General features: G+C 51.9%; 8 protein-coding genes across 8 annotated transcripts; 3 read left to right on the top strand and 5 right to left on the bottom strand.

Moving 5' to 3' along the window:
* Nucleotides 1–116: 116 nt before the first annotated feature.
* ASPWEDRAFT_172784 (Zn(II)2Cys6 transcription factor) lies at nucleotides 117–2,019 on the top strand (the record flags this gene model as incomplete). The annotated part of the gene is made up of 8 exons (XM_040830976.1): nucleotides 117–169; nucleotides 212–240; nucleotides 292–455; nucleotides 503–1,099; nucleotides 1,145–1,232; nucleotides 1,284–1,592; nucleotides 1,638–1,776; nucleotides 1,821–2,019. The coding sequence occupies 8 exons, from the start codon at nucleotides 117–119 to the stop codon at nucleotides 2,017–2,019; spliced, it is 1,578 nt and encodes a 525-aa protein (XP_040689676.1).
* A 30-nt stretch (nucleotides 2,020–2,049) lies between these two features.
* Nucleotides 2,050–3,411, bottom strand: ASPWEDRAFT_28589 (epoxide hydrolase family protein; the record flags this gene model as incomplete). The annotated part of the gene is made up of 3 exons (XM_040833159.1): nucleotides 2,050–2,208; nucleotides 2,261–3,124; nucleotides 3,178–3,411. The coding sequence occupies 3 exons, from the start codon at nucleotides 3,409–3,411 to the stop codon at nucleotides 2,050–2,052; spliced, it is 1,257 nt and encodes a 418-aa protein (XP_040689677.1).
* Nucleotides 3,412–4,095: 684 nt separating this feature from the next.
* On the bottom strand, nucleotides 4,096–5,898 carry ASPWEDRAFT_172786 (putative isoamyl alcohol oxidase; the record flags this gene model as incomplete). The annotated part of the gene is made up of 3 exons (XM_040830977.1): nucleotides 4,096–5,338; nucleotides 5,405–5,605; nucleotides 5,654–5,898. The coding sequence occupies 3 exons, from the start codon at nucleotides 5,896–5,898 to the stop codon at nucleotides 4,096–4,098; spliced, it is 1,689 nt and encodes a 562-aa protein (XP_040689678.1).
* Nucleotides 5,899–6,616: 718 nt separating this feature from the next.
* Nucleotides 6,617–7,862, top strand: ASPWEDRAFT_741100 (uncharacterized protein; the record flags this gene model as incomplete). Its single annotated transcript, XM_040839439.1, has 4 exons — nucleotides 6,617–6,757; nucleotides 6,804–7,176; nucleotides 7,225–7,342; nucleotides 7,387–7,862. The coding sequence occupies 4 exons, from the start codon at nucleotides 6,617–6,619 to the stop codon at nucleotides 7,835–7,837; spliced, it is 1,083 nt and encodes a 360-aa protein (XP_040689679.1). The 3' UTR covers nucleotides 7,838–7,862.
* Nucleotides 7,863–7,887: 25 nt separating this feature from the next.
* ASPWEDRAFT_112009 (alkene reductase) lies at nucleotides 7,888–9,035 on the bottom strand (the record flags this gene model as incomplete). Its single annotated transcript, XM_040828296.1, has 2 exons — nucleotides 7,888–8,864; nucleotides 8,912–9,035. The coding sequence occupies 2 exons, from the start codon at nucleotides 9,033–9,035 to the stop codon at nucleotides 7,888–7,890; spliced, it is 1,101 nt and encodes a 366-aa protein (XP_040689680.1).
* A 388-nt stretch (nucleotides 9,036–9,423) lies between these two features.
* Nucleotides 9,424–10,190, top strand: ASPWEDRAFT_183976 (uncharacterized protein; the record flags this gene model as incomplete). The annotated part of the gene is made up of 2 exons (XM_040832006.1): nucleotides 9,424–9,955; nucleotides 10,038–10,190. The coding sequence occupies exons 1-2, from the start codon at nucleotides 9,692–9,694 to the stop codon at nucleotides 10,188–10,190; spliced, it is 417 nt and encodes a 138-aa protein (XP_040689681.1). The 5' UTR covers nucleotides 9,424–9,691.
* A 729-nt stretch (nucleotides 10,191–10,919) lies between these two features.
* ASPWEDRAFT_28594 (uncharacterized protein) lies at nucleotides 10,920–18,088 on the bottom strand (the record flags this gene model as incomplete). The annotated part of the gene is made up of 6 exons (XM_040833160.1): nucleotides 10,920–11,398; nucleotides 11,456–11,916; nucleotides 11,963–14,735; nucleotides 14,791–16,079; nucleotides 16,132–16,966; nucleotides 17,017–18,088. The coding sequence occupies 6 exons, from the start codon at nucleotides 18,086–18,088 to the stop codon at nucleotides 10,920–10,922; spliced, it is 6,909 nt and encodes a 2,302-aa protein (XP_040689682.1).
* Nucleotides 18,089–19,124: 1,036 nt separating this feature from the next.
* Nucleotides 19,125–23,252, bottom strand: ASPWEDRAFT_110740 (coiled-coil domain-containing protein; the record flags this gene model as incomplete). The annotated part of the gene is made up of 1 exon (XM_040828202.1): nucleotides 19,125–23,252. The coding sequence occupies one exon, from the start codon at nucleotides 23,250–23,252 to the stop codon at nucleotides 19,125–19,127; it is 4,128 nt and encodes a 1,375-aa protein (XP_040689683.1).
* Between the last annotated feature and the right edge of the window lie 334 nt (nucleotides 23,253–23,586).

Below are 23,586 nucleotides of genomic sequence, written 5' to 3' on the forward strand. Positions count from 1 at the left end.
TGCCTCTTTCAATGCGGGGATAAAGTCTCACACTAAGCAGCAGGAATAAAAGCAATTGCAACCCCAGCCGCTCGTCCACTTCAACTCTTCCTCTTCATTTGCTTTTCACATTCACGATGCCTCGAAACGCAAAGACCGCAAAAGCAAAAACCCGAACCCGCAGTGGCTGGTATGTGATCTCCATTGTGATCTACCCTTACTAACCTCTCAGCCTGCGATGTCGCTCGCGTCGTCGGAAGTGTAAGTGCAAGCGCACCCGGCATACTGACAGCACCTAATTTAACCGAATAGGCGATGGAACACATCCCCGATGCAGGAACTGTGAATCCAGGGGATATACTTGCCAATGGGGACTGAAGGTGTCGTTTCACCGGTCGCGCAACTTCAGTCTCTCGCAGGATGAAGCAGTGGCGTTGATGGAGGTGGAGGAGGGGAGGCCATGTCGATCATCCGTGGTAAGTCTTCTGTCTGTGTAGGGGATGCGATGGTAATGTTCTTGTAGATTGTGGATGAAACGGGTGAGGTTATTCGTAGCTATACTGGTGCCGACAAGGAAGAGCAACCCGACACAAACATGCCCATTCTATCGCCTGATCTATCTCAATCAGCTCCATCAGCTGCATCGCCGTCTCCAATCGATCTCAATCTCATCCTCCCCTCCACCGGTCCCTCAGATCCATACATCCCCCCCTTCTCCCTCGGCCAAGCCATCTCCAAAACCGCCTCTCCACCCCCATCTCCCTCTCCCTCCCCCGTATCCGAACTCCAAAAAGCCCATCTGATCTCCTCCTATCTCGAGGAAACTGGAACCTGGTGCGAAACCACCGATTCGGATCGGCAATTCACCATCCACAGCGTGCGGGCCATGATGGAGTCGCCTGCCTTTGTGGCGGCCGCCATGTCGCTTGCGTCACGGCAGCTAGACCATATTAATCGGCGTCATCGACCGGTGACGCTTGAGCTGTATCAGTATGTGATTCAATTGCTGATTCGGCAGGACCCGGTGGAGGCGGATGCGTCGGTGTTGGCGACGTGTACGTTGCTGTGTGTGTATGAGATGATGGCGTCGAGTGTGGAGGAGTGGAGGAGGCATTTACAGGTATTTATCTATATATCTTATAGATATCAGTATACTAATAGGTAGGGTTGTGCTGGACTGCTTCGAGCAAAGAAATGGAATGGATCGAGCGCTGGAATTGTCAAGTCCTGTTTTTGGGCGTTTGCTCGGATCGGTATGTTTCCATCTATATCCATAATACATACAGATGACGCTAACAAAGTAGACGTCTGGGCTGCCTTTACCAGCGGAAAGACAACATTAATTCCGACTGATTTCTGGGTTGACGATCAATCGATTGGATCTGCATCTGCCAGAGGGAATATCGACGATTACTGCAATCTGGCTATTCTCATATTCGCAGAGATTGTCAATGTCCTCGCAACCCATCAGGGTACATCAGCCAGGCTGAAGCTGTGGGAACAGCTGCAAGAATGGCGTCGACTGCGTCCAAAGGAAGCATATCCTCTGCTGACCAGTTCAACCACACTGTCTACCCCTTTTCCGAGTGTTGTTTATACGACGTCATCTGCGAGTAAGTATTCTATACTCTGTAGTGCATGGCAGTCTGACAAGATAGTCTGTGGAAATACATTCTATCATACTGGGTGTATCTTGCTCCTGCAAACAGGAATCAACGATAGCATTAAAGACGAAACAGACGATCCCATCTGGCATGCCAGAGAAGTAACCGGCATCTCCATGTCGAATACATCACAGTACGTTTCTCAACTGAATGAGCATTGCCATACTAACTAAACAGCGCAAATTGGGTTAACCAACTCCAACCCTTGTATCTCGCAGGAACCCTCTTTACCAAAACCGACAGCAGTGATATACTCGAGGAATACGCAGCTGAAAAAATTCTCCTCTTGAAGCATCTCACTCGCATCGAACGGGAAACAGGATGGAAGACTTCTGATCGAGCCGGTGAATTGAGAGGGTTATGGGGATTTGAATGACCCGATAACATGTACCGTGTATAAAACAATCTACTTCAAGTATGACTTAAGCACAGCAGCAGACGAAAAAAAGTCACGCATATCCTGCACAAACGCATCCGGTCGTTCCAGCGACGCGAAATGTCCTCCTTGGTCGTATTCTCGCCAGTATTGGATATTCGCTACTTGGGCGGCCCAGTCTCGCGGACACTACACCATCAGTATCATTCAATAACCGTTTGATAAGACGGATGGAACTCACATGCAGCTGCTCCTTCGCATACATACTCACCCCCGTCGGCACAGAAACATACACCTCAAACGTCTTCTCCGCCTCTCTGCATCCCCTCCCAAACGCCTCTCGATAAAACCTCAACGCCGGCGTCGCGCCCTGAATCCAATGCATCATCACCAAAGTGATAATATCCCCATCGCCCAAAGAATCAAGCGCCCCGTCACTCCAATCGTGGAACTTCTCCACAAACCACGCCAGCAGACCAACGGGCGAGTCGCCCAGCGCGAACCCCAGCGTCTGCGGCCGCGTCTTCTGCGCCTCGAGATACCCGCTCTGATCGGTTTCAAAGTTCGTCCTGACCCGGAGGGCTTCGTGCTCGAAGGAGGAGTAGGTAAGAGCTGACAGACACCAGCGGAGATAGGCAAGCGGAGCAGACCACAGCGTTGGCGGAGGAACGGGGAACATGTTGAGGTGCTGGCCTCGGACGATAGACGGGTTCTGAATCGCCATCGATCGAGTAATGAACGATCCAAAATCGCCTCCTTGCGTGACGAATTTGGGGTATCCAAGAACGTCCGTCATGAGGATTGTGTATGCGGTTGCCACGATGTTCGGTCCAACGCCGGATTTGAGGGGAGCTGGCGAGAAGCCGAAGCCGGGGATGGACGGTGCAATCAGGTGGAATGATGGATGCGATAGATTGTCTGATTTGGTCAATGGAGCCACGATGCGACTTGCTTCGATGAAGGAGCCAGGCCAGCCATGTGAGAAGAGCAGAGGGATGGCGTTGGGATTGGTGGATTTGGTGTGCGTATAGTGGATGACGAGGGGGCCGTATCCGGGGATGTCAACCTTGACGAGAAAATGGTTAAAGATGTCATTCAATCGTTTCTATATCCTTAGCATGAATATTAAAGCTGATGGTGATGGTTGGTGATGCATACCTCTTCCACCTCCCAATCATACTCATCGCGCCAAAACTCCACCAATTGCTTCACACGAGACACCTTCGCTCCTTGCGCCCAGCTATTCTCGCCAAAGTCTGTTTGCTCTTGGGGATATCTGGCGAGAGCGAGTTTCTGTGTTGTCGTGTTGAGAAAGGCCTTGTTGACATGGGGTTTGTACGGAACGGGAGTGTTGAACTTGAGGCCTTTGATGGGGATGGTACTAAAGTCCATTTTGATAGGAGATAATGTTAATGTTGTGAAGTATGATGGATTGTCGATGGATAGATGGTTGAAGAAGTATTTGTGCCTTTATAATGCTTGTCCGACGTTATGTATACCTCTGGCAACTGGATGCGCTGGACAAGGCAAGTGGAAGCGCAACCGCTGATCGTCTCTACATCCACAACTGACAGCGTATCATTGGTCAATGACATTGTTTGTCGATCAGTGAATGGATCAATCTCCACGAGTGCAACTGTACCCGCTGGAAGTTAAATATGGAGAGTATCCCTTAAGATATAACAGCACATTTGTCCTTCAAGGCTTTCAGGATCAACTCCAATGACAAAGACACGTTGAGATTGTCATTGTATATCAGGGATGAAGATCGCTATTAACTGCGGATATATATTGTTTGGATGCAGTGGAATCCCTGCCTTGGACGAGATCTGGGACCAGCTAGTGGAGCCGGACAGAGAATATCCTTGTTCACCTCGTGGAATTGATATGCATTGATCAATAAGACTGCATGGCGTATGCAAGAAATGATAAGTGAGGGACTTGCTTGTCTAGTTTATGCATAACAACTCAACAATGTATCTAATAATACACCAGCGGTAAGATAAATCGTTTCTATTAGTCTATTCGTAGCATCTATACAAATCGTCTAATCCATAACTATACATCCATTATACATTAAGCCCTGCACATTCTCCCCGACTCAGACACACTCCAAGAATCACTCCCCACACCCTTGAGCACGTAAAAGAAGTTCTCCGGATCCCACTTGTTCTTAATATCAAGCAGCCCGTCATAATTATCACCGAAGAACGTCTCCTTCCACTCGGGCTGGTTGAAATCGGCCTCATTCTGATACGCAGCACCACCAGGGGTTACGGCTTCCAGCTGCGGGACTAACTCGTCCGTCATTCGGCGTTGGTTCACGAGCATCTGTGACCACGGCGCGGTTTCATTCCAGGGACTGCCGATTTGCATGGTCACCGCTGCGTCGCGCCACGGGGTGAACACTGCGTTCGGCACTTCGTTCGATTTGGATACGTCGAGGGCGACGCCAACGGCGATGATGCCCTGCTCGGTGATGTTGCGGAGGGCAGAGCCGAGACGGGTCGTGTCGCCTTCCAGCACGTTGCGTGGGATGAGGCGACCCCCGTATTGGAAGGACCCGACTTCGAGGTTTCCATAAGGCAGGGGCCCCATGTAGGTGTTGTAGTGGTCGTAGTAGCTCGGGAACTGGGAGTAGTTGACTTTGTAGGGGATGCAGAGACTACTCAGGACGTCGAGGAAGGGGGAGAGGATGGCCTTGACATCGTCGGTGGTTTTGTTGTAGGCGGTGACCGGGGCGATGGAGAAGGACGCCGCGGTCATTTGGTAGATGGCTGTAGCGCCTGCGTCGATGATGTCGGGGAGGAGGGAGTGGAACTTTGTGACTGCCTCGAAGAAGCGATCGGTGGTTGTGTTTGCTGCCAGGAACTTGATCGATGCGCCGGATACCATTCTGTCTGGGTAAGCCTTGATGGTGGCAGAGACGACGACGCCGTAGTTGCCGGCTCCACCGCCGCTGAGGGCCCAGTAGAGATCGGTATTTTCTGTGCGCGAGGCCGTGACGAGCTTTCCTGCTGCCGTGACAACTTCAAAGGAGAGTGTCTGATCCGCTCCAAGGCCAAACTGGGTGCTCAGCGCAGAGTGACCACCGCCCAAGGTGTATCCTCCGGCGAGGCCAACGGTCGGACACTCGCCGGTGACAACCACCAGACCACGGGCCGTGGCAGCCTCCAACACCTGGAAGCCCATCACCCCACTGCCCACCTTGAGCGAAGGGCCGGAATACGTCGAGTCCGACCAGTCGACATATTCAATGCCATTCAGATGATGGGTCCAGACAGAGAGGGCGCCCGCACCGGTTGATCGGCCGAAATAACTAGCGAATATCGGTCAGTGATCGTCACTTTCGACCGCCAATGCGGGGATTATGTATGTCACTTACTCATGGCCAGTGTTCCGAATGACGAAGCGGAGATTGTTCGACTGGGCGAATTGGACGGCGGCAATTACGTCGTCGCTGGATGAAACGTTGACGGCGTAGCTGACATAGTTGCCCAGCTGGCACGCGCTGGACTCGGAAGTGAAGGGATCGCAGCTCTGGTTGGCAAAAAAAGTCTGCATCACCGATGAGGACGATTCATAACTGCGATGGTCAGTAGCCATAGTTGAAGCAGACTTGGACAGCACATACTGTGTCTGGGGAAGGTTCCAACCCTTCTGCAACTCCTCGCAGGCCGACTGGTCATAGTGAGGATCATGGCACGGCGAGCCTATCGGAACCGTTGCGACCAGATGGCCGCCCACGGACGAGTTGAGAGCCGCCCATTGGGAAGCCGAAGGCCAGCAGGAATCGGAAGGCAGACAACGGCAGTCAGAGGCAGAAGCAAGAGCCGATGATGCGAGCGACACGCAAATCCAGGACCAGATAAGCTTCATTTTTACTTTCCTTCAAAATGGGACGGATGGAGGGAGAGCCGAGAAGGGAAGCAGAGGTGGATGAACGGGGAGGATATATACGTGGAGGGGCGAAGGCGAGGGGGTTTCCGCATCCGGAGGAGTTGGGCGTGGTCGGTGATATGTCTAGATTGGTTAGGAGGAGCGATAAGACCGCTGGTACTGTAGACAATAAGATAGTCCAAATGATAGAAGATAAAAAGCTGAGAGGAATGCCTACTGCGAAGAGTATGCAGTCCGTCGCCATGTGCCTCTCTCACTGTGTGTATGTGCAGTCCGAAGTTTCCGCGAACTCCGAAACTGGAATTTGCGATTTTGAATTTGCAGCGGAGGCGGACTTTTATTGGCTGAAAAAGCAGAAAAGGGCACTCGCAGATTCATTTTTAAGCGGTGGAGAGTGCAGTGGCGGTGACACTCAGCCAATCAGACCGCGAGGATTCGCCCAACCCGCGGAACCCCAAAGTCAATCTGGGGCTTGTGAGGAAATAGAGTTCAGCCTTGTCTGGATCCGATGAACTGCTCCGCCTATGATGATTGGCGCTAGGGCAGCGCCACCGCCAATCCATGGTTCAGGGCTGGTCCAATGCGGCGACACAACCGTTGAACTGGTTCTTTGATCATAAGTAATATTTAATATATGCGGGTGATACATCCTCGCATCACTCTTGCACGATGCTGCATCCCCGCTGCTATGGCTGAGATGGACAATTCAGGGCCTTCGGTGGCCAGAGGCATGGTGGCTGCCATGGCCATTGCCTTTGTGATTCTCGTGCTGCGTGTTATTGCTAAGCTTAAGATTCACCACTTTCGGCTGGATGATGTGGCCATGATAGTGGCTTTGGTATGACTCGGAGTCTCCTCTATCAGATGAGTATCTAACGGTATAGATATTGTCAATCACATCGACAGTCTTTCTCTGCTTGTCAGTCAAATACGGTTTCGGTCAAGACCTCACCAAGATCCCAACACACCACGCACAGCTCGTTCTGAAATACATCGCCATTCAAATCCCACTGGTCACAATCAGCACCGGAATCGCTCGATCGTCGTTTGTTCTATACCTGCTCAATATCCTCGGTGGGACGAAAAAGTACTCGATTACTCTATGGACCGTCATGATGCTGCAGTTGATCTGCAATATTATCTCCGCCATTCTGCCTCTGTCTATCTGTCGCAATGTGCGCATCTTGTGGGATCCTACCGTCAAGACAAGCTGCGGTAATGTGGTGTCTGTCGTGCAGTTTTCTTACTTCTCTTCATGTGAGTATATGTATACTGAGTATACTGAATATAATACTGACGATATAGCTGTTAATACTGCCACCGATCTCTTCCTCGCCCTGTTCCCGACCTACATCTTTTGGAATCTCAACCTGAAACTGCGCATCAAAATCACCCTCATCGTCTTGATGAGCCTAGGCATAGTGTATGCATCCCCACCCTTCCTTTAATCTATACTAACAAATACAGGGCAATGGTCGCCTCCATCATCAAAACCACCAAACTCGACCAAGTCCCCAGCGTCACCAACATCGGCGCCACCGGCGGCCTCTCCCTCATCCACTGGGGCTACGTCGAAAACGTCATTATCATCATCACCTCCTCCGTCCCCTCCATCCGGCCATTGCTCATCTCGTCCGTCAAGAAATTCTCCAGCGTCGCACAGTCACGCTCCTACGAGCTGTCCGGCCCCTCTGCAAACAAAGATCCGTCCAAGAATGCCACGTTCGAGTCGGGATCTGAAAATAGGTATGCCATGAAACCGAACGAGGAGACTGGGAGTATTGAGCGGATTCTAGAGGGTGAATATCCGACTATGCATGGGCGCACGGATTCGGGGACGGGAATTGTCAAAAAGGTCGATATTGAGGTTGTTTCGTCGGATGATGATTCTGAGAGAAGGAGGGTTTCTGAGGCGTGATGATTGTATTTGTTATGTTATGTTATGTATATATGTAGATATGATTATGACTAGACTTGAATAGATGCCAGATATTCAGCTGAAAACGGATAATCCAGATATCCCTTTGTCTGGCCTTGCGTGTAGAACGTGCTGCGATCATACTCGTTCAACGCAATGCCCTCTTTGATACGAAACACCAGATCTGGGTTTGCGATAAACTGCCGCCCAAACACAACAGCAACCTCACTACCCCTATACTCCTCCACGGCCCTCATCGCATTATCAGCCCTATACCCCCCCGCCACAAAAACCGGTGACGTCTTCCCCCAAATATCCAAAACAAACTCAATCCCGTCCGTCTTGTCGACATCAAACGACTGAAACACCCGCGATTCAATCACATGCAGATATGACAGCCGCAGATCCTTTAGCGCGTCAATCAGATACGCAAACTGCGGAATGGGATCGGCCATGCGCATGCCGTGCGACGTGGAGAACGGACTAATTCTGAAACCAGTCCGTTCGGGCCCAACGGCATCGCTGACTGCCTTTGCGACTGCGATCCCGAATCGCGCTCGGTTGGGTATACTCCCTCCCCAGCGATCGGTACGCGTGTTGCATGTATCCTGCGTGAACTGGTCGACGAGATACCCGTTTGCGCCGTGGATTTCGACACCATCGAAGCCGGCTAAGATGGCGTTTTTAGCAGCCGTGACAAAGTCGTCTATTGCAGATTGGATCTCGGCTTCGGTCATTTCGCGTGGAATATGCCCGTCGGGGGTTATGGGGGTTGCGCTAGAAGATAGCACTGCGCCTCCTCCATCGTTCAGGACTGAGACAGCATCGCCCTTGCGGCCAATGGCGCAGATTTGGGCAAAGATATAGCTGCCCCTTTCGTGTACGGCGTCTGTTATCTCCTTCCATCGGGCGATTTGTGGCTCTGTCCAGAGACCGGGCGAGTATGGGTATCCTCCGTGGTCGGGGGAGATGATGCTTGCTTCGGCGATGATCAATGTCCCTGGGATCGAAGCTCGTTGGGCGTAGTCTGAAACGTTAGCATGATGAATTGAAACAAGAGATGAACGGACTGACATTCTACTGCCATGGGGAGTGGGACGTGGTTCTCGTCTGTTCGGAATCGGGACAATGGAGCCATCACGATGCGGTGCTGGAGGACGACTGTTCCGACATGGAGGGGTTTGAATAGAGAAGACATGATTGTTGACTTGGGATGGTGTGTTTTCTTTTTGATTTCTGGATAGAGTATATTTGTTGACGGATGTTGATGTATATATGTCTGCACCAGCTCTCTTATCAACAATCACGCCATTATATGCAGTCATCTTCAGCCAGACAAATCGAATAAAATCACCAACCGACATGAGTTATTTAAAAATATGTAGAATTGTATACATCTAACAGGATTAATAATTCAACATTGTTGGTCTTGATTTCAAAGCATCAGTAGTGCTTATGGTCATGTGATGGCGATATACGTCAACCAATCAGATAGTTGAAGACTGTTTCTTGTTCATCTATAAATATACCCGATGATCATCAGCATATTACAATCAAATGTCCTTTGCTTTGAGACATGGTATGAGAGAAAAACACTGATAAAGGCAATACTTGAAGATGTGAAGCTCAATTCCACGTTTTCTTTCAACATGCAGTGGAGCACAGTGACAATAAGACATGTGTCTCTTCTGGAACCGCCAGGTTTGACTGTGCTACACTGTGCATATCTATGTATATCATATGGCACCATCCAGGCTCACGATAAACAAAAAACCCTACTCATCTACATAATCTCCAACTCCCCTAATCGTTGACCTTCCCTCGACAATCCACAACAACTCTTCGCTGGCGAAGATGTCGAACCTCACCGACTACACACTTGGCTGGATCTGTGCCATCACCGCCGAATATGTTGCCGCGCAGGCATTACTCGACGAAAAGCATCAAGGCCCAGAGCATGTGTCACCCCATGACAACAACGACTACACGCTGGGGAGGATTGACAAGCACAATGTGGTTATTGCAGTCCAGCCTGATGGAGAGTATGGCATCTCCTCTGCGGCAAGCTTGGTACGAGACATGCTGCACAGCTTCCCCAACATCAGGATCAGTCTGATGGTGGGTACTGGGGGTGGTGCACCGAATCCATGGCAGGATGGTACAGCTTCTCGCATAGAGGGCCAATCTAAATATCTATAAGAACTTTCACATCAACTCACTGGGCCAGGCCACCCGACATGGGCATTTGGAAGTCGAGAAGACACTTCTTGACAGTGGCGCCGAGGTGGACTGCGCCTGCCAGGGGGGCATGGGGGCAGATGTGGATACGACACCCATGATGTTGGCAGGCTGACATGGCCACCATGAGATCGCGAGGTTGCTTTTAAGCAGGGGAGCGGATCCAAACCATCGCAATAGTGACGATTGGACATCTATCCAACGAGCGGCGTTTAAAGGAGACGTGACATTGGCGGGACTTCTCTTGGACTGGGGCGCCAATATCAACACATCCTGCGGGGAGAGGTCACTTACAGCAACCTTAAAGAGGCTGCCAGAGCTGAGGATATCAAACCCGGTGCCTTTACCTTTGGAATGAGTGTTCTGACAGGTGTTATCACTGTATGTATAATCTAGCCATTTGACTTGATCAAACCCTGGGTGTGATCTGCCTATTGTCCGTGATCATGGAGTGCGAGGATTCTGGAATGGGGACATAGTGTCATTGGGGAGACTGTTGTTGAGTGGGGTATTGTGTTTTCTTTTATGAGCAAGTGGTGTCTGTTTTTGGGTCATTGATAGTTATTGCTTTGGTAAGGTAAGAGGTCACTACTGCTACTTCTATATTATCTTTTATGGTCCCCAGTATATATATACGGAAAATGTATCAGCATACAGCGACAGGGATTGTTGATCATCACCCAACTACACACAGATTTAAGTACAGTTAATACCAGGAGGGTCTAGACCATGCGGCTCACTGACGCCCTGATTCTCTGGATAAGAGCTCCATAAGAAATAATGTTATGATTGAGTCCAGTGTATAAACTATAATCAACAAGATCCCTCTCACAGGGCACAATTTCTATCCACGACTCAGCAGCGGTGCCCACAGATAATGTTTCTCAAGATCGTCAAGGAGCCTCTGTGGCTGAGCGCCAGTAAAGATGGAATCAGAGCCCTTGAGACGCTCTGTGTCCCAGCCGAACTTGTTCAACCCCAGCTCTTGCCATAGAGTAGCGGCCTGTTCGGCCGCCGGTGCTCCAGCACCCGGGGTCGTCCATGTGTCTCTCACTGTCTCCCAGTGATTTGAACCCGGTGTATCTGGCCACGGCGCACCCTCAAGCTCCTCAGAGCGTCCTGGACTGTCGGGGATCTTGAACGTGGGTTTGATGTTGGAGAGCTGGAACAACTCCACATTGTAGGAGACATCTGGATCGATGGAGAATTTGTCGCCAGGTCTGCGGAGTCGAACGCCCGACATGACGTGGAGGGTCTTCTCCGATGTTCCGTTCAATAGAGATTGGGGGTTCTTGACCTTTCCGGGGTCTTTCAAGGAATCATCTGAGAGAAAATTAGTTTAGCAGACAATTAGACCAAGGAAAGGGCTAGGGTACGTACATTTGCCAAAAAGGGCAGCAGGAACGTCACTGTAGAGAGCTTCATTATCATCCCAGGCCGTCTCGGTCCCTTCCTCGTCCAACTCCTTCATTTCGTCGCGCTTGATGGATATGGTCAAGGTCGAGCTGATGCTGCCTAGTTTGTGCATCGGCCTTGCGCTGAGCGAGTCCACTTCTTCACCAGGAGGTACCAGACTCCTACTATCTTCCTCACCCGTGACCTTCAATGTGTAAACGGTCGCGTTATCGATGGGGAATTTGCAGTTGACAGAAAAACTCGAATGTGGCCATGTCCACAACCCACTGCTCCGTGCTAGGTCTGGACTCGATTTCTCCCTGAGGTATGAGTCCCTCTTCGACGGCAAAAATGTGGCCATCCGCAATGGTCCCGTCTGTGGTCTGGGCGGGTTATGAGGAAGTGAGAAGGGCAGTGGGACCAGAAGTATGACTCTGCAGGACGAGCTCGATAAAGTCAGTCAGTGGCAAGGGCTGCGACGTCTCATTGGACTTGCTGCCAAAGTCAATATCAAAGCCAAAGACCCAGAAGTTGACGTGAACGGTGCCACCGATGGGTGGTCCCTGGATGTATAGCCGGGCGCTGAGTTCCACCTTGATCTTGATCGTCACCAGCCAGAGGTCTAGGGTGAACTGGACTCCAACGGAGATGCCTCCTTCAGCCATGAAAAAGAAGGGCTTGTAATTGATCAGGAAGTCGACAAACGCGATAAACCATGCGTAGAGTGGGTTCAGAGACAACTTCAGCTCCAATCGACCACCACCCATGCAGGTCTTTGGCGTAATGGCAAAGTAGGAGTTGCCAGTGATGCTAATGGATTTTTCAAACTGCCAGCTGATCCCTAGTCTGGACACGTCGGGATATTGAGATGGCTTCTTGAAGGAAGGGTGATAGCCGCCGATAGTAAACACCCAGTCACCTCGCAGGTTGGAATCCTTGCTGTCAAACCAGCTGTACAAGGCGAACCCTCCCGTTAAATGACAGTTCGGGTCCAGGATGTAGGACGCAGGCGTCAGTTCACCCTCAATCTTCAAGATACCCGTTTCGAAGCTGACCGTGGCCACAATACCCAGTTGCACAAAGGCGAATTGCCGCCCACTCTTTCCTCCGGGGATACTGGCGGTAGCCACTGCAAAGATCCCAAGCTCAACATATGGGTTCCACTGCACCGCAACCACGGCTTGTACACTGAGGATCTGGAACGCCTTCACGGTGAGACCAGCAGCAACCCAGAACGACTCGTCCTGCGGCGCAAACCATTTCGTATCAAGCATATTCTGTAGGGCGTTGAGAGGGGTGTCATCATCGGGTGGCCTTGCAGTGGCCCCATCCTTGATCAAAGGAAAGTCAATCACATCTTTCACCGTGGGGTACGTGAGTTTTGAATTATAACCAAAACCTCCACAGATCCCTTCGATGCTCACAAACTGGAAGGTGATGAGCGGGCCACGGAGGACACAGTAGACAAACACCGTCTCGAAGTTTTTGATATCTGGCTTTGTCGTGTAGCCCCAGTACCCAGCGGCTTGGAACTGCCAAGGCATGTAGCTGATCATCAAGGCACCTTGGTAGTATTCACGTCCGACTTCTTTTCCAATCTGGAGCATTCCGGCAATCTCAATCGGCGGTCGGTCATAGGCGGCCTGCAGTCCTTCTAGAGAGAAACCGGGGAGCGGTGGGCTATGCAAGCTCGCACCTTCTTTGGCGAAATCAAAGTCGATACTGAATCCTATCAGGGAGAATTCGACTGGGCCTACCATAATCGAGGCGTCGATTCTGATAGAGAGGATTGATTGGTCGTTGTAAAGACCAGTCGAGTAGCGTAGTCCAATGCTTTTGATATTGAGAGGACCTGCAGATTTAGCAAAGGGCTCCATTCTCTCTCCTTTCTCGGTATCGCCCTGGGAAATCACGGCTTTCGATCCTGATTCCTTTCCGATGCTGAAGGCATAATCAATGATAACCTCTAGGTGACCACGGGTGGTAAATGCGACGACCATGAAGTGTAGCCCATTGGCCAGAACGACATCTTCAGGCTTGTCAGGGTTGGGAGGCTCGTCAGGCTCACTTCTATTGCCAAGTGCCTTGAATGGAATGGTAAGCTTCGCCGGAGTCGAACTGCGTAGTATTTCATTGATGCTTTCCAGCTCACCTCGTGGAATTCCATCACCACCTTCTGCTTGGGCCCAAAGGAATAGGGCCTGATCGAACGGCTGGGCAATGTCGCCGATCATGGGTACGTTTACAGCCGGAAATGCCATTAGTGAGGCGATGACAATTCGCCGGACAGGCCCTGGTTGTCCTGCTGGGTCTGCCGGGACCTGACGAAATTGGATAAACTGCAACAGGCGATCGTCCATCAACCAGGTGGCAATCACAACCAGACTGTCTCGAGTATTGCTCCCCAGCTTTTCCCTCTCGATTTTGATCTCCATCAAGTCCTTGGTGCTGGTTGGCACCAGGATATTTACCAGGAAGTCGGGCAATTTTAGGTCATCACCCAGGAAAGATGTCAGCATACTGCCCGCATCAGACTCGACCGATGGGTCTTGGTCGATTCTCAGGCCAGCAGTAAAGTCCCAGGTGTTCCCAAAATGGTTATAGGCCAGGGAGAAGACATGCTGACCCAGGACGAGATCTCCTTTGATTCCGAATGATGATGTCTTGCCAACGGCGTCAAATGAATAGAGCACTTCGAGACCCCTCACCTCAATGGATTCAATCATCGGAATGACAGCTCCTCGGACATCATCGGAGAAGAATTGAGCCAACGTCGAGGCAAAAAAGTGGTCCATCGACCCGTATAACTGCCATTCTCTTGCCTCCGACTCATAGGTGATCGCTCCGGTAAGCTGGGTGGGCGCGCCATATTTGGAGCCCTCAGGCTGTGTCATCAATGCCTTGACGTAGAAGCCACCGCCGAATCCCGGGCCAGCCACAGAGACAACGGGTTGGCTCTGTCCCCAGCCATACCAGATCTCCAGGGTAGCGGATGCTATGGTGAAGATAGGAGCCTTGTCGCCTTCATCTGGTGGTTTTGGAACCAGCGTGCCTGTCAAGTAAAGGCCTTCCGCATTGGCAATGAATTCAGCCTGGAGAACCTGGGTAGGTAGGAAGGCTGGAGCTTTGTCAAACCCCCCCAGGGCAATGAGATCCAATGTTGATGCCCATTCATCTTCCGTGATAGTGATGGGAGCTAGATAGTGGAAGTCTTCGTATTCTGGCATGACCAGCTGCTCTGTTTCACTCGGTTTGGATGGAGGCTCTGTAGCTGTCAGCGTTCACTTTCTCTCAGTATCTGGACATCGTGGCCAACTTACTGCCCCATAGATGAGCTTGCACGGAACTCCCATCAGCGGCATCGTATGTATACGAAAGACAAAATAGGATTGGATCTTTCTGTGAGCCGAGGCGCATTACGACCTCAGCATGCAAGCTGAAGCCGGATATCGTCTTGTTGCCCGTGATGGGATCTCTGACCAGGTCAAGTATTATTCGACGAAACTCGATATCCCCCAGCTCAAATGAAGGTGTCTGTTTGCCTTGGAGGTCACGAATATCAAAGCTGGGGGTGAGTTCTAGAACTGCAGTCACCCAACCGAGAATGCCATCCAGTGTGACAGCACCGGCGGTGGAATTCGTCAGAGTGATGGTCGTCACGGTTGGATTGAATTCCAATGTACAATCGAGCGTAATGCTCCCGTTGATCGTTGCCGTCGCTCGCAGAATCAGACTGCCTTGTGTTTCAATCACGACCTCTTCCCCGTTGGTCGACCAGGTGCTTGATCGCCGCGCAATCACAGTAGGCTGACTCAACGATATTTTGAACAGGTCCAGAAACTCATTGAGCTCCTCCTGTCCGTCTGACTGTAACGGTAATTGCAGACGGATGGTGGTCCGGTAGGTATCCCCCGGGGCAAACCAGACCGCGTTTCGGCCTTCTTCAGTCTCATCCGGGGTGGAGGGCAGTCTCACCTTCAAAACACCCAGTAGGGCCATGAGGGGGTGGATCGAATCACCAGCTGGATCCCCGAACCAATCTCGGAGGCCGATGAACTGTATGATCTCGTTGATGGCCACCGAGGTAGGTCCGCTGACGACTCCGGACAGTCCGAAAACCAGTACGATGTGGTCAGTCAAGAGGCCGTCTTCCGCAATGAATTCCGTGGGCCCAAATGTCTTTTGCAGGACGGCAGGGTCTGTGGTAAAGTCCAGCAGGGTGGGATTGGGGTTTGCCGTTTCACTGGCAATCGGTTCCAGAGGAACCTGCATATTGAAGCCACGGACGGTGAAGCCCACGTCTTCATCATCTTCATCTCCTCCATCTTCACCGCCACTTTCTTCTTCTTCTTCTTCTTCTTCTTCTTCTTCTCCTCCTTCTTCCTCAGCAGGACCTCGCAGCAGCGACACGTTCTGAGCACCGAGAACGTCTTGCAACCAGGTTCCCCATTCATCCACCCCATCCTCCAGAGTAGCTTCTGCATCGACCTCGGGCTTTTCTGTCAGACAAAGCACACCACAATGGAGCGCGCCAACAAATTCATCCAGAGGACCCGGCTCGAGAATATGGTGCTCAATCTCTTCAGCGATATCCTCTGCATCGACGGTGCTGGAGAAGAGATAGTACCCCTTCCGCAGGAGTTGGATCTACGGCGATACACCTCTCGACTTGGGTTGAGACTTGGCCCATCTGATCCCGTATTCCAGTAAGGACAGCAACGGAAGAGTCTTCCTCGTCATCTCCGTAACTTATTTCACCTGGATTCGTTTCCGGAGGCACAAAGAACGTGCCTTCAGCAACCTCGACCACGCCGAGCAGCCAGCCGTCAGTTCCCTCCTCTTCGGCTTTTGGTCCTGTGTTCCCTTTCTTCTTTTTGGCGGTAGCCGGCGATACAGGTGGAGGGGGTCTTTTTACAGCAGCAGTCGCCGCGTGTTGCTTCGTTGCCAAACGGGCTGATCTTCTCGCTGGTTGAGCTATTGTGGCTCCCGTCAAAGCCAACTCCGCGCTGCCCGAGTTCTTGTAAAGAAAAGGTCCGTCCTTGGCCTTGTCGGCGTACGATTGAATGACCACCAGGTCCAGTCCTTTCAGATCATTTTTGCAACTGCCCAGCTTTACAAAAGCCGAGTTCAAAGCAGGATGATGGTCTGCCGTCGGAAAAACACGCGCTTTAAGAATCGCGGTCATGCGTTCTGCGATGTATGTTCTCTGCTCATCTTTCGTCTTGTCGACGTACTTGTCGAAGTCATTATCCACAGAAAAACTTTGGGCCCGGGCAGCGTTTAACGTGGCCACCCTTTTGTTCAGCTCCTCCCGGAATTCCTTGGCATTCTTTGATTTTCCGAAGCCCAAGAGTTGCATCTTCTCAAGATCATCAGTATAATCTCCATTCTCCTGCCAGAGATATGGGGGATAGGCGGCGCAGACTAAGCGAGGTGCCGTTGCGCTGGTAGGCCTTGTCGCGCAGTACAGATTCCAGACAAAGATAAACTCCCAAGCTAGTGGATCTGGTTAGCAGTCGAAGATCTTGAGGGGACAAGGTGCTCACAAGGATGGCCGTGTGAAGGAAAGGTCGGAGATGGGATGTATGTGTTCAGGGGCTTGAACCTCTCAAACATGTCGATTTGAGTCGCATTGGTTGCTGAGTGATGGCTTGCTTTCATGCTGGTGATTTCATTGACTTGATCGCTTTCCAACCATTTCAAGATCCTCTCTTCTTCGGTTTGGCCAAGGTCTCCGGCAAAGTAATGAGATACACGAGGAGGGCTCTTTCCGTCCGCTGCTTTCCACATGACCATTGCAGCAATGGAGACCTCGTTACTCGGACCGGCCTCCTCCCCGGGAATAATATGAGGACTATGGCCATCTGGGATTCCCTTTGTAAGGTCCCAAGTCTTCTTGACCAGACAGGAATATCGGACCCCGACGCAGTACAGGCCTGGGTGAGCAGCATTATCGGGCGGGTTGCTTTTCACCAACGCTGTTGGAGTGATGGTATCAGCCGGAGTCGTCGTGGTCAGCGGCTTGTTGTTGAACAGGTTGACACCCAGGACAGACCATAGCCCATCGGCCGTTGCATTATTCACCTTTCCCGTGCTGCGATACTGGGCAAATTTCGCTGTTTTGTCCTTGGGGTAAGTGATGTAAACATACTGCTTTTTCTCATCCGCTGGGCCAAACGTAAAGAGTCTCGACGGATCTCCTGGCGGAGGATCCCAGGGCGCATAGAAGCAGGTCTGCGGAACATCTCCAGCCCATTTCAACCAGGACAGCGTGGTTAGATTGCCTTTTGCAGCTTCACCGGACAAGATGTTTGCAATCCCATCGTAGTGATCCTGGTCCCAATGGGTAATCACAATCGAGTTGAATTGGAGTTTGCCATTGTTCATCTGGCTGCAATCGTATGTCTGCTCAATCCAATCGATAGTCGAGAGAATGGAATGCTTCCCGGCTTTGCTGCTCACTTGGACAAACCTGTCCGCAGCGATTTTGTCCCCTCCGTCTATCAAAACCGCCGCATGGACTTTTGGCTTTTTGCCTGTTTCCTCCACGAGAAGGTGGATCGCAGAGTCTCCTCGCACAACCGATATGTGAACCGAATCGACTCTGAACACTCCCATGATGGAGACGCTGGTCCGTTCACCAGTGGGCTGTTCGCTTTAAGCTCTCTACACACGATCATTCAGCACGAAGTCGTTATTTTCCCCGGTCAATTATCAATCCAAGATGAAAAGCGGTACACTCACTGTCTGTATACGCAATTATTCAATCCGAATATTTGGAATCACGTAATAGATCGCACTCTCCTTCGAGTCCAGCCATCTTGTTGAGATTTCCCCTCACCAGCTGGTCCCCCTTCATGCATCTCAGACACACATTTAAGGGGTTTTCGACACTGCAAAAGACAACTCATCCTCGGAGTGTGCAGGTTGCATATCCCATCTGCAGCCTTCAGCTGAAGCCACCATTACCGAGTCGTAATTCGAATACCTGGTGTGAAAGAAAACCGTAAAAACAAGTAATCGATGCCGACGATGCCAAAAGTACGATCGATGGTGCAAATGCGGGGCAAGCTGAGGTGTGATGTGATCCAGGCTGCAGGAGCCGATCGCTTGAAAGCACGAAAATAGGATGGCAAGGTGATACAGTTTGTCAGAGAATCTGCAGGGATAGGGGTCAGGGCGCTGGCTGATTCAGAAGAAAAAATGACTTCTATTTAGGTATTTTATTGAGTTTTCCGCTATAGCGCATTCCGCACTGAGTGGGTTTGGATGTAATCACCACGGGGATATTTGTAAATAACCTTTTCATCGTTGCCTTATCAGTTTCTGTTCGATGATGGAGTGATCATTACTTTTTTGATTCAGAGTGGGAACATGGAATTTCATCATTAGATAGTGGTATTGCCACGCATCTAAACTGTGGTTTGATGACTAGAACATGTAGATTATGACAATATCAAAAGTGTTATCATCATTACATATATTATTTGGCTCTCACATACAAAAGTGGCAGGGTAGGACAGTCTGTGGTTATTTTAGATAGTTGTGAACGTGATATATTCATATAATCGACTTTTGAGCATCCGCAGTAAAAGATAGAATAGAAAGCAAAAGTCATGGTAAATCTTAGCTCGAACTAGGTAAAAGGAAATCACTAAGTCTCTGGCGCCGTGATAGCTCGCTTCATCTGCAAAAATCCCTCCACGGCCGTCAGAGGCCCCTTTTCCCACGTAGGCACCGGGTCAATCGCGCCAATGTCCAGTGCCATGTACACCTCTTCCGCTTTACTATCCCCGCCCGCTCTCGAGACCTGTGCCGTATCGCCACTCGCCTCAGGGTCGGGGTAGGGTTGGAGCCAGCTCCATTCCGCCACGCCCAACGAAGGCAATTTGATATTGTTCCCAGGCACTGTCTCACTGTCCTCTCCCTCCTTTGTCAGGTCGTAATCCTGTTTCAAGCGCTTGGTGGCATCGTATCTGGGAACATCATCGGCCACCACAAGAGGGCCAAAGTGAAAGAAAGCCGTCATGCGTTTCAAGGCAGATTCCCACGTCCAGGGTGGGAGGGCCAATGGCTCAATAGGAAGAATGCTCGAATAGGCATTGACCGGGCTGAAGGGATCCATGAGAAAGCAATAGGCGGTTTGCTTCCTGTGCCGGTCAACGGTGAACTTGGCTGTGCCGTCCTCCAGTGTAGTATATTCCTCTGGATCCAACCAGAACGCTCGAAGTTTCGGGAAATTCTCGTTGCCAATCAAATGGATCTGGTCCGACGGAAACTTGTCCGGATCCTCGCGGGGGTATGGTGTGTACAGGCGTCCAAGGTCTAGGGCGTCCTCCTCTTCGAATTCGTCAAAGGCACGGAAGTATCCCACTAGGCCGTCGTAAGATCGATCTTTGTCGCCTAACTTCAGGGGAAATGAATACTGCGGCGGAGGATTCACAGAATTTCCCTTCTCAGGTAGCAGGGTCCGTGGCAGGCGCTTGAACTCCTGATCTTCGAATGTAGATTGGCCGCGTTTGGCGTCGCTTCCAAGCTCAAGAGAAATACCAGCATTGGTCAGAGCGAGCGGTCGACCGATCAGGGAATTGACACACTGGCTGTATGCTCCAGGAACAGACTTGGCACGGAGAGTAGCGGCAGTGATAAGGTCCATAAAAGCGAGCAGATATTCGCGGCAGTCCTTGTTGACCTCCTTGTTGGTAAACTGATCGATCAATCTGTCTAGCTGGCGAGGGTGATCGGTGGATGGAGGCTCAAAGGGTAGCCATTTGTCCGTGGCCTGGGTGCCATTAGGGTGATTGGGCGCGGCAACACGGACTTCACGATAGAAGGTACCATCGGGAAGAAAGAATTGAATGCCATAGTTGACATAGTTAACCAACACCCAGCCCCAGATTGGATTCTCCCACTCGGTGACTGGCCGCCAGTACGGCTGTTGTTGGTACTCGTCGAAAGTGACAAAGTTCATATGCAGCCGTGATTGCTGATTGATGCTAGGTGGCATCTGAAGGAACTCGCATTCGCCGGGGTTCCTTGGCTGGTCGACCACATTTGGCCAATCATTGGAACCGTCATTGTACACTTGCGGCTCGTAGTATTCCCCAATACACGGACACACATAGTCGTCATGATCCCGACGAGGATCAATGACACAGGCGGCCTGGCCAAACTTGTCAAAGAAATTCAACTTGGTCAGCTTGAACTGACCATGGGTGACTGGCTTAAAGGCAGGAAGATCATTGTCTTCGGTGTGAGATAGTCGAACCAATGATGCGTATGGGGTTAGATCGGTCTCCAACCCCATCTTTTTGACCTCAGATTCACCAATGCCAATCTCCTCCGAGAATGTGTAGGCATCTTCGAGGGGCTGTGGTTGTCCACCAGGGTGTCGGTTGTTAGGCTTGAGGTGGCTACCCTCCGCCAATGTGAGGAGATGGTTTGTGAATCCATCCAGGGGAGCCGAGATAAAGGGCAGCTTGGTGACGTCTTTCAGGAGAGCGTCTCGCTGCTCCTTGGTCGTGCCAGTCTTGTCAAGTACCTCTTCGGGCGTGCTGCTGTAGAGACGCTCAAGTTGGGCTTGTAGCGAAAACGCTGCTTGGGGAAGGAGAAGAATCCTCCCTGTGATCGTTCGTCTATCTGCAATCTGGAGATCCCAGAGAGGTTTTGGTTTGACTGTGTATCGGAATTTGGGGTCATCATTCCCAGTGGCTCGCTCTTCCATATCCCAGTGCTCGTAGTCGATGTGGACGTATTCGGCCTCCCACTCTAAGAACAGTGGGAACCAAGGCTGCCGATCCTTCCACTGATCGCGCTCATCCTCATGATACAATGGGGGAGTGAACTCTGGCTGCTGACGGGAGCTCTGGCTGTCCTTGTTGGCATAGCGTATGAATTCGCGTGCCAGTAGCTCCGCAGTATCCTTCAACGTGTCCGGTAAGAACTGGTATTGCAGCCCATAGTCGTCCGTCTCGGGTATCTCAGGTAAGCCAGCCTGGTCGATCTGCGTTGGCAGGCGGACTTTGAGAGCATCGAGGTAATCCACCGGCCAGCCGGATTGGACATTGCCCAGGAGGATGGTCGGATCCTGCTGTTGGCTGAAGGCAGGCGCGGTTGCCTCCTTGAGCTCTACAGACACCTCTTGCTTGATCTCCGCTTGGGTCGCTTTGATCGCCTCGTCCTGGGCTATGACAGCCGCCTCGAGGGCAACGATTTTCCTCCGAAGTTCGTCTGTCTCCGCCTGGTACTTTTCCGTCTGCTCCTGACGCTGCTTGTCGGTCGAGAACCTCCACCACAGCGCGAATAGGTCCCATCGGAGTTGCTGCAGCTGCCTTGCGGTGGAGTCCTGCAGTGTCTGGCTCGCATTGAGCTTTGCGAGCAACTCGACCGCGGTGGGCGACGGGGGTGCAGCGGGGTTGTCCTGGTCGATTTCCAGCATGTACTTGGAGCCACCGGCGTAGCGCGAAAAGTTGTAGTTCTGGACCTCGTCTGCTGCCGCACGACGATCCTCGATGCTTTCGCTCTGTGCCTGCAGCAATGGACCGAGGGCTGCGAGCACGTCTTCCGCATCCTTCACCTGATGTGGTCTGACGTACGCCAGTAACGCGTCCAAAGCAGTTGTGCCGACAGCCACCGACTCATTGGCCTGGAAATCCTGTGCAATCTCGTCGGCGGGGACGGTGGTGGGTTCCTGGGTAGCGTGCCATTTCACGTCGTACATGGCGCCATGACACAGAATTCTCCCGTTTTCCTTGGACTCCAACCACTTTTGGACCTCTTCAACAGGTTCTTCTGCACTGGCACCATGCAGAGCGAGGGACAACGCATCCAGACGCTCGCCTCGAGTGATGTCCTGGCGACCGAGATGCAGGAGGTCGTCATCCTCGTCTGCATGCCAGCCCAGCACAAAGTAGTCCGCTGTCGCCTCGGTGAGATATCGTCCATCGTCACACTGAAAAGTGTCGATCGTCGAAAAGACATTGGTGTTGTGGGGTTGGTAGTCGGCGAAGAGCTGGTTGGAGGAGTTGAGGATGCCCAGCGAGACGCGCTCTCGCCCTGCGCTCTGCTCGGCCTTCCAGTCGGCGGCTTTTTCCCGGCCGCCGATAAACACTTCCGCCTGCTGGTCGAGCGTGGATCCGGCATTGGGATCGAGACCGCCGGTCTTCAGATAGGGGGAGACGCTGGCTTCAATGTCCCACAGGTCGTCGTTGGTGTCGTTGAACTGGTCGATCGTTCTCATCCAGTCGCTCTCCACAACCCAGGCTGTCACGGGCTGGCAGTGCGCATCCGCAGGGGCCACTGGTTTGTCCTGGTGGATGCGACGGACGACCAGCCACCGATTGGGCGTCTCGGGGAAGACGGGCATCTGCAGCGCTGGACTGTCATGCAGCCCCAGATGAGGGGTCACTCCTCGACGGCGTCTGGATCGATCCGCGTCTGGCCCCGTGGCTGCAGCTCCCGTGCGGTAGGCTCGAGGGATCATCCAGTGCAGATACACGCCCAGTCGCTCTGGACGGAGCTGCGGCGTGTCCGGCACCTGCCCATTGACCAGCCCCAAGTGGGAAATCCGCGTGTTCTTGTCGTGCGGGGCAGCGGCGTGCAGCTCAATGGGCCGGATCACGTCATTCTGCAGCAGGTCGTTCTGCAGCCGGAGATAGCTGTAGTTGGGCTGCGTGATCGGCGCGATTTTGGCCTCGCTGGCCTCGACGCCATCGCACACGGCGGGGTTCAGCACAAAGGCATCCAACTTGACCGGCACGACCAGGGGGGAAGAGGATGCCATGCTGGAGAATGGAAGAAAAAGTAGTGATGGATGAATACTTGGAGGGTGGTGAAGAAGAAATGGTCCTGCTATTTGGGGTCATGGTTGATGGACACGATGGCGCTTTTATTGTTTGGATGCTCTAGGACCGGTCCGTCGAGCCATCAGCCGTCTATCCATCGATCCAGATTCATCCCAACTTCTACAGGCCAGGATGCGTTGTCCTCTCCTCACACTACCGGTGGCAAGACCCACCAGGCTTGCAGTAGTTGCTGCATCTGCAGGAGAGCAGATCGAGTAGAAGATCGGCATGAGGGAGACAAGCGATGGTATCAACCAGAAAATACCGCTAGAC

The sequence above is a fragment of the Aspergillus wentii genome (assembly GCF_001890725.1).
Source record: "Aspergillus wentii DTO 134E9 unplaced genomic scaffold ASPWEscaffold_4, whole genome shotgun sequence".
In the NCBI taxonomy this organism is placed as follows: Eukaryota; Fungi; Ascomycota; class Eurotiomycetes; order Eurotiales; family Aspergillaceae; genus Aspergillus; species Aspergillus wentii.